At 36.1% G+C, this 16435-nt stretch overlaps 1 protein-coding gene across 1 annotated transcript in view; it reads left to right on the forward strand.

Annotated features, from left to right (window-relative positions):
- The window catches only part of PARK2 (parkin RBR E3 ubiquitin protein ligase), a 657679-nt gene that overhangs the window by 253814 nt on the left and 387430 nt on the right, over positions 1 to 16435 (forward strand). The window contains exon 8 of the mRNA XM_009320759.1: positions 13871 to 13986. Within this exon, the coding sequence (XP_009319034.1) occupies positions 13871 to 13986 (116 nt within the window). The remainder of the gene's footprint in view (positions 1 to 13870; positions 13987 to 16435) is intronic.

The following is a 16435-nucleotide window of genomic DNA, read 5'->3' on the forward strand; positions in this document are numbered from 1 at the left end:
GTGTAAACATTGGAAGAGGCTGCCCAGGGCAGTGGTTGAGTCACCATCCCTGGAAATATTTAAAAGTCGTGTAGATGAGGTGCTTAGGGACATGGTTTAGTGGGCATGGAGGTGTTGGGTTGACGGTTGAACTCGATCTTGGAGGTCTCTTCCAACCTTAATGATTCTATGATTCTATGATAAGACAATGCACCTGGACAATTGGTTTTATTTAATGTTCATGGTAACATCTGTCTTTCTGTTTTTCTGTTCTTTTTCTGGTAGCCCATTACAAGGCAATGATTTTTGTCATGCATTTGTATCTTTTAAGTTACTGGTTTTCCTTACATAAAGTTGAAGTAAAATAGTTTAATAATAAATACATTTATAAGTATTTTTTCAGAAATACATTTTCAAGGTAATTTGCAAGTTAAAGCAATTTTAGTTGCTTTGTAAGATATATATTGTAATAAAAATAACTTCTGAAATGTCAAATGGAGAATATAGCATTGTGTGTTGTTTGTGGAAAACACTTTATACTGCTCATGCACTCTTCATGCTCTCATTTAAAGGTTCTGCTATCGTGTAAATCCCTTTTTAGTCACACTTTTAAAGAAAATTACTTTTTGATCTGAGTGAGGGCATGAATTTCTACTTATGCAAATTCTTTTGGCTAAACTAAGTACAAATTTACAGCTATTTCTACAGGTAGAAGCCTACTTAGTAAATTCAGGGAGCAGAACGTGTTTTGCAACGGAGAAGGGTAGAAGAGTCCTGCCCACAGTTGCCTGTCTGGTCAGAAGAGCAGAGGAAATCAGACCAGGAAATAGTACTGGTTAGGAAGCAAATGTGTTTCCAGAAGTAGAGAGAGGTACCATGCCCCACTTCCTGTTCATAGGAGGACCACAAGGTCAAATGTTGCCGGTAAAATTCCTCATACCTAACGGCCAAACGGCACAGCATAGCTTATCTGCAGCTAGTAAGTTTTCTCAGTCCTCAAAACAGGGATGCAAGCTATGTACCAAGAACTGTGCCTGGGTGTGCTCACTCCTGAACTCTGCTTGTGAGAGATGCTAGCTGGCACCAGGGACCTTGCTAACACTGCAACTGTATGGATGACTGTGTTTAATCACCCAGAAATGCTCTTGAATATTCTTTAAAAATAAGCCATTTGCTAGTGTGGATGTAGCCTTATTCACCCTGGATAAAATTTTTTTAAGTTAGGAAAAACCAATTCTTTTTTTTTTTTTGCTGCTTGTTTTTACGATGAAGGCAGTGTACATAGATAAAGGTTTGCTTGGAAAACCAAATTAAATCACTTTAGTGAAAACAGTCTATCAAGGCACCATCAGCATTATATTAAAGGTATGCAAATAGCCATCTACGCTAGATAATATGTCTATGTATTAAATTGTCTTAAAGGAAAAATGTCCATATCTTTCCATTTTTAATAATAGAAAATACCTTTTCAAATCAGATACTATGCTGTCATCTACTGAAAAATGTTGGCAACTTCTGTACTGGTATGCACATGAAATAGGTTTGTTGTGTTAAATGCTTGTTTAGGTTATTTGTTGCATTTTTCAGATTTCTTATGCTAGAAGCTATAGGTAAGAGTGCAATGCAAACAGAGATTTCTTTTTTCCTAACAAGATTATAGGGGAGATAATGGATTTCCCACTGTGACTTAGGTTTTCTAGTTCATCTTGCATATATATTGCATCTAGCTCATCTGTATATATTATATCTTGAAAATACATTAAAAAAAAAAAAACCAAACAACAGAGAACATTAAACTAAATGCCAGAGAACAAATTCGGTTTACTGCTAAGATTTTAGTGAGTTTTGTGGCACAAGATTAGCCAAAGCGAAGAGTTTTTTTGGTGGGGTTTTTTGTAGCTTTTGTTTGTTTGTCCCCTCTACCCACTTCATTTACTGCAGCCCCGTGTAACTTTCAAGAACATCTAGTAACCTGTAAGAACCTCCGGGGAAAGTTTTTTGTAAGACTTTAGCCTATAACGCCATTTTATTAGGTAGTGGTGTATTTGATTCCATAACAATGCTGTTTTTTAATGTATGAGTCATGTAAAACACTAGACACTTATTTGTATTTCATAAGTTTGAAGTAACAAATCATGTATTTATATATTGAAAATTATAACAGGATTGTGAAGTATTTCTACTGGACATCATAGTTCAAATTTTGCTTTTTAAAACATTATCTAAAATGCTTACCTCACTAATGGAACATCTTTACCTCATTTCACAGAAGTAGAAGAAACAATTGTAATGTTCCTTGTGTAAGGAGTTAGGTACAGATTATACTTAGCTGAAACCAATAAAACGAACTAAACATATACATAGTCCTCTTCCCTCCTTGGATGATGGCAATGTGAATCAACTATTTGCTTCTGTCTATTCATGTGACTATTTTAAACATCATTCCTCCTTTTCTATTTATCATATGTTCTGACCGTCATGCACAGTATTCTTTTTGGTTGCTTATTGTTTTAAGAAAGCTTCAGTTTGTGTGATGCAGCACAAACATTCCATCTGACTGCTCAGTCCATGTAGAAGTAAAAGGTTTAAACCAGAGATTTAGGGGAAAAAAACTAAACACACACATGTAAATTTACTCCCAACCCACCAAATCTGGCAACTGGACAAACCTGAAAAATAATTATTGGAAAAATTTTGCAGAATTTCCCCAAACCTTTGGGTTTAATGTGTCTTGCTCTATGTGGGTTAGATGTTACCTCTGTGTGTGTAAGTGGGACACAAGACCTGCTCTTTAGCACCTTTGTAGAAAGGAGAATATTAGGATCATAAACCCCAATAATTCAGAACTCGATTAAGACTTAGCACACCTATAGCTATGCTGTCCTTAACAGAATGCATAGTCATGGCAAAGAACACACTTCAAAAGAAAAGCAACAAGCTGCTGAGTGGCAAATAGACTTCAAAAAACCCGTTGCCTATTCAATGAATATTGAGGAGGTGCCAACATTCATTAGTACATTTCTGAGTCTTCAGAGCAAAAGGCAAGCATATCTCATACAGAGGGAGAGAATAACATTTCTGCTATTTCCTCCCTTTCCTTCTCTCACTGTTCCCAACGTAAACTGGGCAATGTCTTGGCTGGTTTGTTCTCATTCATATCCTGATCTATGGCAGGCATTGGAAAGATGACAGAACAAACCATCCAATTTTTCAAAGCTGAGACACAGAGATGAGGCAAAGAGCCACTCCTGTAGTATTACAGCCTAATTCTGTCTGCCCAGCGTCCTCACATAAATACTGATGCTCCCCCTGAGGCAGCCTTAGTGCTAAATGAAAGGTGTCTTAGTACTGCCTTTCAGCTGTGTTACAGACTTGTAGATCATCTGTACGGTTAATGGATGGATGTGAGGCTCTAGGACATTGGTGATATTAGCTGAAGGCTGAAAACCTAAAACCAAAAATAACAATCATTTTTTAAGATGGCTGAGTTAAAAATGCCTTTTTTTTTTCTAAGCTTTGAACCTGACCAGTTCCTTTGATATCAAGGGGTGGACAAAAATTAAATGTTTCAGTTGTAATAGGATCAGATGGATGTGAATCTACTGCATATAGTGCAGAAACACGGCAATATTTACAGACTAGACCATGGAATTGGTCATGTCATATAGAACACTGATGAAAGGTAACAGCTAGTTAAAGAAATGATGTCATTTACTTAGATATTTGTGATTTGTTAATTCTTAAATCAAGATAAGATTCTTTGGGAGACCTTACAACATAATGTCCCCTGTGCAATATTTACAGCTCAAATATAGGAGCCCTGTTTCTTACACATTTTAGATTTATTCTATAGTAATTTGAATTCTTGATCGCTATCTTTACCCTAAGTGCTTGTTAGCATGGTTGGAAGAGAAACAAATCACTCAAACCTGTAATTGCAAATAACTTTTTGTGCCATAAGCAGCACAGCCTGAGGATCCGATATCATATAGTATTTGAGTTTCTTCCCTCCTTGAGACCCTTTTGTGGCTTACGTTCACATAAAAATTCAAATCTGATTGCCAGAGGAAATTAAGCTCAAAGTAAAGGATTGATTCTCTACAGGAAACACTTGATAACAAATTTAAACAGTTGGATTCTGCTTTAAAAGAGGCTGATGGGAAAGTTTAAGTCCTAGAAATCAGCACTAATGTTCAGGATATGATGATTATAATACATTCTAAGTAGCTACTCTGAAGCAGAGACTTCCTCTGTGGCTTAAGTAATTCAAAGGAACTTTTCCAAAATAAACTGTTTCATACATGCTGAAACCCAGTGAACAAATTCAACAGAACTATTTGGGTTGGGCTGCGGAGGCTGGGCTAGGTAATTTAATCTTCCCGACAACTGCGGTCTTGGTTCAGCCCAGAAGTTAGTGTTGATCAGAGACTGTATTTCTAAATGAAACGTGGATGAAGAAAGTTCGGAGCAGAGAGGGGAAGGGGAGAGTTTGCACTCCTCCAGGGCAAGGAAGGTGTAAACCTTTCACATTATTTTATGTGAAAGCATAGCCATTCTCATTGAAACATTGTTTACTTACAACTATCTTACTCTATCTTTACATACCACGGATATTACAGTACCTGTGACATTGTTAATTATGCATTTCTGGTGATTGGTCAAATGTCTATAGGGCCTTTGATTCCACTACAAGGTAACCTTCCAGGCAAAGATCTGTTTTATAAAGAGACATCATGGCCTACAGCCTTCATTTCTTTGTCTACACTATGAGAAAATGGGTGATAGAAGAGCTGGATCATGCTGAAGAGTTCTGTTCATTCTGTCTTTGTGTCATGGAAATATTACTACTCAAAGGAATGACAGCAGAATTAGTGGCAGGATTGTCTGAGCCTGAGCTACCACTTGCAGAGAAATGAAGCAAGTATGGTGTGTGGCTGCCTTTAGACAAGCAAAGAAAATGAGAAATGCTGCTGTTAAAAATGAGAAAAGTCACTTTCACACAGAGTACTTTCCTGGGTGGTTGAAATAGCGTTGTCTGGGCAGCAGCAGCTAAGGGATTCCCAAGGCATTTGTGCTCTTTGCTTCCACTGTGTCTTTTCTAGTAGACAAGGAAAGAATAATACATGATAGGTACTGCATTTCTTGTTGCTTTTCTTATACACAAAAGTCCTATGAAACTATAGTTGCACGTTATCTCCATTATAGATGTCATTATAACGTTGTATAGTTAATAACCCATCATGCCAGTTATTTCAATCTTAATTATATCCATCTCCTTTTTTTAGACTTTAATACAAATTAACTGAAAAGTAATACCTGAGGTTTTTGTATTGCAGACAATAGATATGCAAGCTGTAAGCACCATTGTACGAAAACAACCTTGTTGGTATAAATCACTGAAAATCACATATAATAAGTGATGGCTCCCTCAGAAATGGGTAGTAAGATCTTTTCAATCTTTAATAATCTTGGTTATATCACATTAGACTGCTGATTAAAACTGCATGGTAGCTATAGCTGTCCTGTTATTAATTTTTGAACAATACCTCTGTTGTTCTAGTGAATTCTGGAAAAATGAAAGATAGAAATGTTGTCCCTTGGCAAGGGGAATAAATATGTAAGCAAAAGATTGATTGTTTGTTTTTGTTGTTGGTTTGTGGGGTTTTTTTTGTTGTGTTTTTTTTCTTTTTTTAAAGAATATGGATAAAAGTGGGATCTGGGTATGATAATAGAGACTGTTGCTATTTTGTAGCCCTTGAAAATGTCTCATTAAAAAAACTCATTTACGATGGGTTTTTAGATATGTTTTTATATGCCTAAAACTTGTCTTTAAGTGACTCGGTCAGGGCTAAAACACTAGGTCTTGTAAAGAATTATGAATAGCATGTACGTTTCCCATCCCATAATCCTGCTACATTCAAAATACTTTCCATATCATAGGCTATCTGTTCAAATATTTGATATGCAACAAATTGTTTTTTGTATCCACAACTGAATAAAAGGTATGGTGAATATGTTTGATTCTAAGAGAAAGAAGTGGAACTGTATATTTTTAGTGTTTTTCTTACATGAACTTATTTAATGTTGACCAAGAATAAAAAGGAGATATTGTAAAGATGTATTGACACTTCTTTCTCTGAAATATAATGTGTCTTTTAGTCACTTGGACACATTTAGATTGCAACTGTTACTGCTGAACAGAAAAGAAAGTTTGGAAAAATGCAGGAGAGTAACATTTCTGCTTGTCTCAAAACAAGTAACAAAACCAGTAACGTTTCTAGTGTTTGTCTCAAAAACATAATAATTTCAAAAGTTAACTCCCTCCCTCCCCTACCCTTCACATAGGTCAAAGTTGATGTATTCGCTAAGACCAAGCATAATCTGACAGCCTCAGTGAAGAGTTGGCAAAGGATACTCATCCTAAAGAGCTTTTATCATGAATAACAGATCTTTCTTCTTAGCCAGGGGCATTTTGAGAAGGGCAACGGGGTTCATCAGAAAGCAGATATTAGAGAGATGCTCATATTTCTTCTACATTTTTATGCTGCTTTTGTCTCTTGCCAAATTAAATAAATATATACTTCTTACAGACATTGAAATTTAATATATCAGCACTTTATTGTCATTCTTCACATGAAAATACATGTCAGCTTATCTTTGAGGTCAGCCTAATTATCAGCAGTATATTAACAAGGCTTACTATATAATATTTGATCTTTCCTGGGATATCTGTTTTTCTCCTTGCATCCCATAAAGGCATTTCTTTAAAAGTTCACACTTCTGACAGTGTCCATGAACTGCCATGCTGTCGTCCTACTGCATGCTCTACAGCAGAAATTCCATGGATTTGAAAGTGTGAGGGCTGGGGAAATTTGTGTAGAAATGTGTATAGAATATGTTGGTATTGGTGGCATTGTTTTATTTTCATTCTTGCTGATTATTCTGATGCTATTCTGAATATGTAGGTCAGAGATCAGGTGCTGAGTTTTTCAAAGGATCTTCTCTTTCAAATAGAAAAATTATTTTAAGAATTTTTTTTATGGCAAAGAAATGTTGTCTGAGTGTAGTGATTATGCTTTTGGAAGATTTATATTACTATTGGTATGTGAATGGTTAAAGTGACATCTGTGCTAAGGATCTTCAAATCCACTGTCACTTAATAACCTTGATTATTGTCCTGCTTAATCTTAATAGAGAATTAGCAATGAATCACGTGCAGTATTCTACTTTTTTGTAGTGATCAATTTAGATATTTCTTTGACACTGAAACAGTACTTAAGGAATTACATGCTGCAGCTTGAATGCTGGTCTAATACTATGCCAAATCCTTTCCCTCAAAGTGAGTTATCAGACTGTTTGTCCATAACCACTGAGGCAGTCCATGAAAGCTGTATTTATCGGTCGTTTGTCTAGGAGGTGATCTGGCCAGCCATGCCCAAGGCGCAGTTGTGTTTCCCAGCTTAGGGAAGTCAGCTGCCCCTTGGGAGAGTGTTTACATTACTGATATCACGATCAAGCATCGAGTTTATGAATCACAGGATTCATAAATCACAGGAAATCCACAGAGAAAACATTTGATTTTGATTGGAAACTCAAGTAGGAAAGAAATATTGTTGAATGGAGATCATCTTAAAAGAAAACAGCGACGATGACAGGAGCAGAGCCTAAGGTTAGTTTCTCAGCTATAAGAGTTGCAGTAACATTTCCAGATGAACTCCAAACATAAAAGAAACAGAAGACACTGCTTGTCTGAAATTTAGGTAGCTATAGGAATGTTTTTGCTTTATTTATGTGGTTTTTTGACTCTAAACACAATTATATTGCCAAAAATTGGAATTATGGTTAATAATTTTCTTCCTTTGATCTTAACAGCTGTTTAGGTCTCTCAGTCATTGCTTAGTAAAAACAAACCCTGCAGAGTAGCAATCACCAAATAATTGGTACTAGATGGTGCTCACAATGCCCAGTACCTGATCTGAGGTCCTTGGTAGCATCTGCTGAGCTGCATAGGGCAACTGGGAAGTTGGTAGTGCAGGCCACTATTTTGCGGAAGATATCTTTCAGTAACCACAGCTAGTGAAAATACTGTTGACTCACAGAAGAAGGTGAAGCAGTCTTACGTATACAATGCATTCATGAGTCTGTCACAAAATCATTTTAAGACTTGATTGCCGTAATCTTTCAAAATTATTATTTGGTTGTACAGCCTTCCTCATATTAGTTAGCCAGTGTAATTCAAACAGCTTTTCTAACACTTTTTATTTATTTAACTTTAAAAGCACTGCCTGTTCCACGTGTGAACTGTGACTTTTTACAGATTTTTTTTTTTTTTTTGCCACAGAGATATTCCTATGCCCTGGAAAGCCACAGCCTGCAATTCTTCTGGGATGTGGGAACCTTAAAGTGTCTCTGCTCAGAGTTGAACCCAGTCTTTCCCAGAACATCCCAGAAGAAGTATTTGATTCCACAGCTATTCTGAAGTGGGTTTCTTTCAATCTGTTCTCAGACCCGCTGAATATCTATTTAATTTTTCAGTTGGAAAAGGAAATGAAGCATTATCACAGGAGTATACCACAATGGCATTGAAGTTTTCTCTCATTCAGGGGAATAATTATGGTGATACAGAGGAAAGGAGATTCAAGAGTGCTGATAATTTGAAAAATGAAAACTACAACTTCAGTGGCTATAACACATATTAATAAATGGCTTTGCCTATCAGTCCTAAATAAACACGTGTGGGTAATTCAGGGGAAAAATACCATAGGGTCCCCACCTTGTTCTGTAGCTTATTAAGAAAAGGGAATAAGAAATGCAAAGGCTGAGCTTCCTTAAGACTTTTAACCAACTTGCACAGCAGTGAATGAGAAACAGGGGTAGGAATCTGTATTTTCATGTGTATATGTCGTGTATCAGCTGAGGTGCAGGCTATCTTGGTACTTGTTAGCAAAGAACAGTGTTTTTTCTGACAGTCCAGTAAACTGGACTGGGGAACACGTATCAGAAGGGTAAAGTTTCTTGTGGGCCTGTCTCACCTTACTCTGTTTCAGACCCTGGCTTCACACTGATGGTTTGTGTGTGACTTTGATCTTTTACTTACTTTGGTTACTTGACCATACAGAAGACAGTTCACTTATCAGCAGTTAGGGGTATGCAAACCCCTGCTTTGTTTGAAAAGACAGAATTTAGGGAGAGGTGCTTTTTTTTTTTTTGTAAAATAGCAAAGAATTTTTTTTAAAATTTGAGCGTTTTCTTCTTGAGTTTCATAAAATGTAGCTAACACTGACCATGTATCTCTGAACCCTTGTACTTTTTATGATGTTGTATGACACAAAAGCAGTAACAGGAGTGAAGAATATGACAAAGTATGTAAGAGCAATGCCTGCTCCCTTCTCTGAATAACAATCTATCAGATACACTGCCAAAAGGAAGACATTTGTAGTGTTAAATAGAATGTTTACAATTTCATGGGACCTATGCGTTTAGACAAGAAAATGATCTAAAGGTATTCACTGCAGTAGAATGTGACCATAAAACTACTCACGTTCAGAATTAAGAAAAGCACTAAATTTAGTCTCGGCTTTTGCGGTAATTTCTTGACTTCCTTACTCATTGCTGAACAGAAATACTTAATGAAAAAAAAAGCATTCATCAGAAATTTTTGTACCAAGTGAGAACACAGGTGCAGAAAGGAGGAATAATGTGATTTCTTCTATTTTAAAATATTTTAGAAGTGGTCAGATAGTGATGTAGACTGCATGAATTTTTGCCCATCCCTTTTATGTTATTCTGTAAGGTTTTTCTATTATAAGGTTAAAATTCTGAAAGTATTGTCTCATATAGCATAACATAAGTTAAGTATAGAGAGACATCTTGATGTTAACCTTAAGAAGTAAGAACTGCTCGTATGAGTGTGATAGTCTGTGGCAAAATTAGTGTTAGTCCTAAATAGGCTGGCTCTAAGGTCTCTAAACTTGTTTGGAGATTAACCTTGGAACATACACTGATTTAGATTAAACAATCCAGCAAATTTCCCTCCTTAGGCTATCATACACTGGGTGAAAGCCTAAATAAAAGAATAGCTACATTTACATGCCTGATGACATGCAAGGCTGGAGAGTGAGAAGTGGCTAAACTCTTCCCACTTATATTTTACTCTCAGCAATTTCATTGCTGGAATCAGTTCAGAAGCAACTTGTGCTGATGGGTTATCTTTCTTCATAACTTCATATATATATGCCCTGGCATAAAAGGGTTGTGTTTGCATCATGAGAAGTCTGTTCAGTCTCTGGGAAATCTGGTAGATACCTTCTGCTAGCCCATTCCAAAACCAGTAGAGATCTGGCCCCTAGGAGCTGTCTGGAACCAGTAAGCAGCAGAAGGGACCTTACTGGGAAACGTACCATCATCAGCAAAGACGTCTTTAGCAAAACTGAAGTGTCAAATTTTATGTCTAAAATGTAATCTTGTAAATGTATCCTATGTAACAAATAAATACTTGTGGATTCTTTATTTACGCAATGTGTGAAACTAGGCCACATAAATTTTTATTTGCAACTGGAAACCTAATTGAGTTCATGACTTTTAAAAGCCTTCAAACAATTGGAAAGTGCATTACTATGATAAAAAAAAAATTGTGGAAATGCAGTCCACACTATGGCAGAACTGTTAGGCACTCAGCATACTGAGTTTTTCAGATTCCAATCTCTCCCTGTATTTCTGAACTCCTATCACAGCACTGATGTCTCAGGCCTACAGACATAGACTGTTGTGTTGATTTTATGGAATCGTGCATTGTGTGGGTTGATACCTTTTGTTTTTGCAAGGGTGAACATGTTATAAATGGGTTAGTTTTACTGTACTGCTAGTCTCAACACATTTGTTATAAATGACTTTTATTTTTTACTCTTGAAGATTTCTTCTGAACAAATACTTGACATACAATCTTGAGGGATTTTTTTTTTCTATACTTTTAACGAGGCCTCTGTTCTGTTTGCATTTAATATTAAGATTTGCTGTTTCTTTAATTGCAGTTTACTCAAGCATGGAGTCTTTCAATGAATAGTTTTCAAGAGTGGCAATATTTTCTTTTGTTATTTCAAATAATATTTTCACATTCCTTAATGTTCTTCATTCAGTAACACCAAAGCACATCGTAAATATAATTAGTAGAGGAATTTTATTAGAGCAGTTTTTGGGCTGATAAACAGAAGTATAGAGAAGTAATTTTCCTAACGCTACAGAGAAAGTATTTTGGGAATGTAGCACAAGACTTGGCTGTTTTTTTCTTTTTTTTCTTTTTTTTTTTTTCCCCTCTCTGACTTGTAGGCAATATTCTATACATCTTAGAGTATGGAATAAAAATGGTATTGCTTTATTTCCCTTCCATCATCATTAAACAACTTTCATGACAAGAAACTTATAGCCATTGTGAGGTTTTATCAAAAGCAATTAGAATCATCAAACAGATGCTCTTTAGGGGAAAAAAAAAATAAGTCTAAAGCTATTTCAAGTGTTTTAGAGCTTAATTCCTTTATTACTCTTTTTCTTTTTGCTTGTGACCCAAAGACAGTTTTATTATAGTGGGTAATTTTATAAAAAATTATTTTTCTTCTGTATGTTTCCTTGCCCATAGTTTATCTGTTCTGGAATAGTGAGTTGTCAATATTCTCTTAGTTGTATGCAGATGTACTGAAGCAAGGAGATATTTTCAAGACTTTTCCTGCATTGAAATAAATCCTTCTTACCATTTAATTCAAACAAAAGTAAAATCAAAGGGCAAAGAAAACTCAAGCTCCAAAACCCATTAGCAAATAATACAAAGATTAATGGATACATTTTTAAAGGTTGAAAATAAATTAAAGTTGCAGATTGTGTAAGGTTTTCATGTACTCCAGATGAATGTGTAGTTCCATTGACTCATTCTCAACTGCTGAAATGCTTCAAGTTGAGCTGATATTTAAAAGCTGCAAGTGTGCATCTTGAACAAGAGAAAAAATGTGGAAAGTCTAAAGTCTTGTCTAAGGATGAGTTTAAGCATATTTTCTTGCTTGAGACTACTTCCTGATGTTATGAAACAGGACAGAAATATGATTTAGTTATTAAGAAAAGTTAGCTCTATATAATTATGTACAGGTGACTACTTCAAAAGTTTTGTGAATAATTACTTTGTTTTAAAAATAGGCTTGCCTTTAAACTATCCTCTTACCCCTTAGTTCTCTTAAACTGCTACTAACACATGCTTCAGACAATGAGTCCTTAACTTATAGCGGAGTTTGAGTATTTTATTTGTGTTGATTCTATTGCATGTATTGGTGCATTTTGAGAAGCACGATTGACTAACCTGGGAGGAAGGTTGTATTAATACTTCTCATATCCCGGTTACCAGATTCCACCAACTCCCTCCTGCAAGGCTCAAGGCAGTGAGAAAGTAAGAGGTTTTTCTGGACTGATTTTAGTACAGTATTGTAGAAAATCTCAGTGCAAGGCTGTATAGAGGGGAAGGTGATTTTGTATTAAACAAAACTGATTTCATTCAGCCACACTCATTCTCTTGTATTCATATACTAACAAGTGCTAAAATATGTGTCCAGACAGTCTAGCTAGGAACTTGGGGTGACACTTGGAAAACACTAGCAAGTCTTTTTCACGGCATTTGAGTTGTTCTTAATGCTGTGGTTTGGATGTGACTTTTGCACCCTAAAGAAGTTGACAGTGACTGTAATTCTTTTTTCCTTCATCCTGTCTCACGTCTGTGACTCATTGCGAAAAGCTGCTGATTTATTCACCATCTCTGTGTCTTTTTCTCTTGCTGCAGTTTATTCTTTTTTTTTCCTTTTTTCTTTTTTTTTTAGGATTTTTTTTTTTTTTTCCGCCAGTCTGGGTGGATTGAAGAATCATCTGTGATCCTAACATCTTGATGCCATCAACACCTGTCATTCTTTTATGCCTTCTTGTCATTTCTTCCGATGCTTTTATACCCTTACCTTCCAATTCACACTTCATTTATACCAGTCTTAATGTTTTCATTACAAACTTCCACGATTTGATACTGGGAAAAAGGTCTCATAGGAACAAAGAAACTGCAAACTGTCATCTGTGGCTCCTATTGCAAAGCATATGTCTTCAGACTGCCTTTATTTACATATGCGTAGAGCTATTTGGACATTAAAAACAATCTCTTATAACAAAACCTTATCAAAGCACAGCATGATTGGTATGGCTTTCCCTGGGGTGCAATGGGAAAGAGAACAAAGCACACAGTTGTGTAAAAAGTGTTATGCTAATGAAAGCAGTCTAAGAAGCTATATAGAGTGGTATGGACTAAAGCAACTGAATTCAAACACAATATAATATATAATTGCAAATGCGATACGTGTCCCAAGAGAGCTAGAGCTTCCCTTTAATGTGATGGTAAAATTGTATCATATAGATTTCCAACATCACAAAAGCAAGGCCAGACTTTACTAATTTATAGCTAAAATTCTGTATTCTAGAGTTCAGAAAATGGTAACATCTGTAACAAAAAAATGTGAAAATACTAATACATAGTGACAATGCTTAGTATTCTGCCTTTGATGACTATACTTAGATGAAGTCAAGAAGAAGTAATTTTTTTTCTATAAATCCAGAAACTCACAGAATGTATTGGCACCGATATCAAATTAGTACACAAGTAGATATCTTCTTCGCTAGGGAAATCACTGAACAAAATACACACCTAGACTGGTATTTTTGCAAGGGATTCCTTGTAAACCTTTCCTAATGATTATCCTCCTTTTCTGTTGGCAGTGGTGATTTGTCTGTTGTCTCAAATGTCAGTTAGTCTAAGATAAAGGGAGGACATGAGCGGCAGGTATATAATCTTCTCTTTATCTCTCCTTCAATATTTCAGGAGTTTTACTTTAAATGTGGAGCACACCCAACCACTGACAGTGAAACATCTGTGGCTTTGAATCTCGTTACAACAAACAGTCGCTGTATCACATGTATAACATGCACAGATATTAGGTAAGTACAACGAAAAGTGTCAGAGATGCAGTCTCAGTGCTTCAGAGTACTTATTACTTTCAAAGCGCTTTTTTTCCTCTGCTGGTTTTCCTTTTTAAACATTTTTTTCCCCTGGTATCATAGTGGAAAACGGGCCACATTTTCAGGTGTGTTCTTTGTTTTGCAGTATGATTACAATTTATATTTTTCTAGCTTTGTTGAGTTGCAGGTGGAAATCTGACTGCTTAAGTTCTAACTACAACATCAAGTGCCCAAGATAGTGGCATAAGTGCGTAGATCTTTGCTGCTAATCCGTGTTTAAGAACCAGTGAATGAAAGCACAACTTTGAGGGGAACAAACTGTTCCTGCAGAAAGGAACTTTTTGGTCTTTGCTTTATAAATTAAAGCAAAATTTCTTAAGATGCATCTGTTCTCATGTTCTTGTTTATTGCAGTTTTAAATACTGTAATCCATCTTACCGTACGGTATTTGGGCACTATATTCAAGAATACCATTACATGCAAATGCATGGATTAAAAACCAATTGCCCGAGAAAGACAGCTACCATTGTTGTGAAGAACTACCTGAAACACATTTATCTACTGATTAGGAGATGTTTTGAGGTGGAACCTCAAAACTAAGGACATCATGTTATACACTCTAAGTGTTGCTATTGATTGGTCTGCATTTTGCAATAGAAGAAGGAACTTAGAAAAATCTTACAGGATAGGAGGAGGTGTGAGTGAAACTGTTAAGACATATCTTTTTGGGGAAGAAAAGCTGGATTCCTGGAAGTAAAATTCCTATTGAAAATAATAGGTGGTCTTTCTGATTCTATCCCAGACCTAGTATAATTATATTATGTTGTGCTTGCATGCTGCTGCGTTGATAGCAGCTGATTGGTTGTTGACAGTATTTGGCTCAAAAAAATCAGTCTTAGAGATTAAAAGATAATTGTGCATTGAAGAGAAGTGTGGTGTCCATCACTTCCCATATACACAGCATTTACAGTGTTGCCATGTGTCTCTTTCAGAGACTACCTTGCAGGCAGTCCATGCTGAATTACTTAGTTTGCCCCCAATGGTTAGGTATGCAGCAGTATTAACTTCTCTGTAATTAAGGATAATATGAAGTTTCCATTCTGATCCCAGCTTTCTCCTTTTCCCAAGAACAAGAGGGAAGACTATCAGACATAAATATGATTACTTAGGTTTGAGAACTGGTTATAATTATTTCAATCAAATTTTAAATGGGTATGTTGACATTTTTCTGAATTGGTATATTTAGTACAGACCTATTCAAACATATTCATGAAGTTGTAATTTTTTCCTCTGTTTTGTGGCAAAATCCCAAAGGAAAGAAAGAGGTAAGACTTCATTTTCTGGATTTGCTTAGCTGAACTGTTCCCAGGAGTAACTATTGGCTTCCTAAACTTTACTAGTAAAGTTTAGTGGGACTGTTTATTGACATGTCACAAAAGCATATCAATTCTCATTAATTTAAATTAAGGCATCAAATAACTATGGGAGACCTAAGTTTCAGTAGACTTTTAGCTCAGCACACAATCTGGGAATGTTTGTTTATCAATAAGCTTATTGGATTTATACACTAAACAGGGAAGGAAGACACATCTTCCTGTTGGCCACATGCCGTTCAGATTCTTTCTAGCTTACAGGACCCCTTCTGAGATGCCATTAGGTGATCTTAAAGTATTTTATTTCTAAAAGTTCGTAGGAGTTCTGACTGAGTATCCTAAGAAACAGGGTAGGATTTGAGTGCCTGAACACCTGACAAGGCACTAGCAATTCCTAGTTATCTATCCACGATGGGGACAACATGTTCTTTGAAGTTACTCATACACGTAATAAATCTTTCAGTCTTCTCTTTATTTTGCGTAGCAGATCCAGTTGTTCATAAACAGGTTTGTCTTCTGTTATGGAGCATAGAGGTAACTTTTTAGATAACGAAAGTTCAGTTTAGTTTTCTGAATGGCTGACAGATTTTATTTGATCATAGCAAGATCTCTGAAGACTGTAGCATGAGAAGAGGATTAGATGGCAGATATTATAAAAACAGCCTACAGAGCAGTTGTATCCCCTTTAATCTCGAAAAAGTCAGGGGAATACTCTTCTGACCCAGTATGTCTTGTAGGCCATGGAATTAATTGTTTGGTAGGAGGCAGTGAAATCAGTTATCCCAAGAGTGAGCAGGAAAGTACTCCAGAAGCCTTCTTGCAGTTTTAAAGGCTGTAAATGCGCTAATAAATTTATGTAGCCAGAATTTGTCTTCTCATACTTCCTAGAGCTATAGATGTAGGTTTCCTCTTTGTTCCTCAAGTGATGCAGTGAAATGATGAACAGGATATTCTCTCTTCTGCCATATTGTATATTTCATATTATTTCATAAGTGACCTCTGTTCTCCTGCACACCTCCTAATTTCCTCCCACCCATAAGCACTGGCCTGTGGAA

The sequence above is a fragment of the Pygoscelis adeliae genome, unplaced genomic scaffold (assembly GCF_000699105.1).
Source record: "Pygoscelis adeliae isolate BGI_AS28 unplaced genomic scaffold, ASM69910v1 Scaffold33, whole genome shotgun sequence".
In the NCBI taxonomy this organism is placed as follows: Eukaryota; Metazoa; Chordata; class Aves; order Sphenisciformes; family Spheniscidae; genus Pygoscelis; species Pygoscelis adeliae.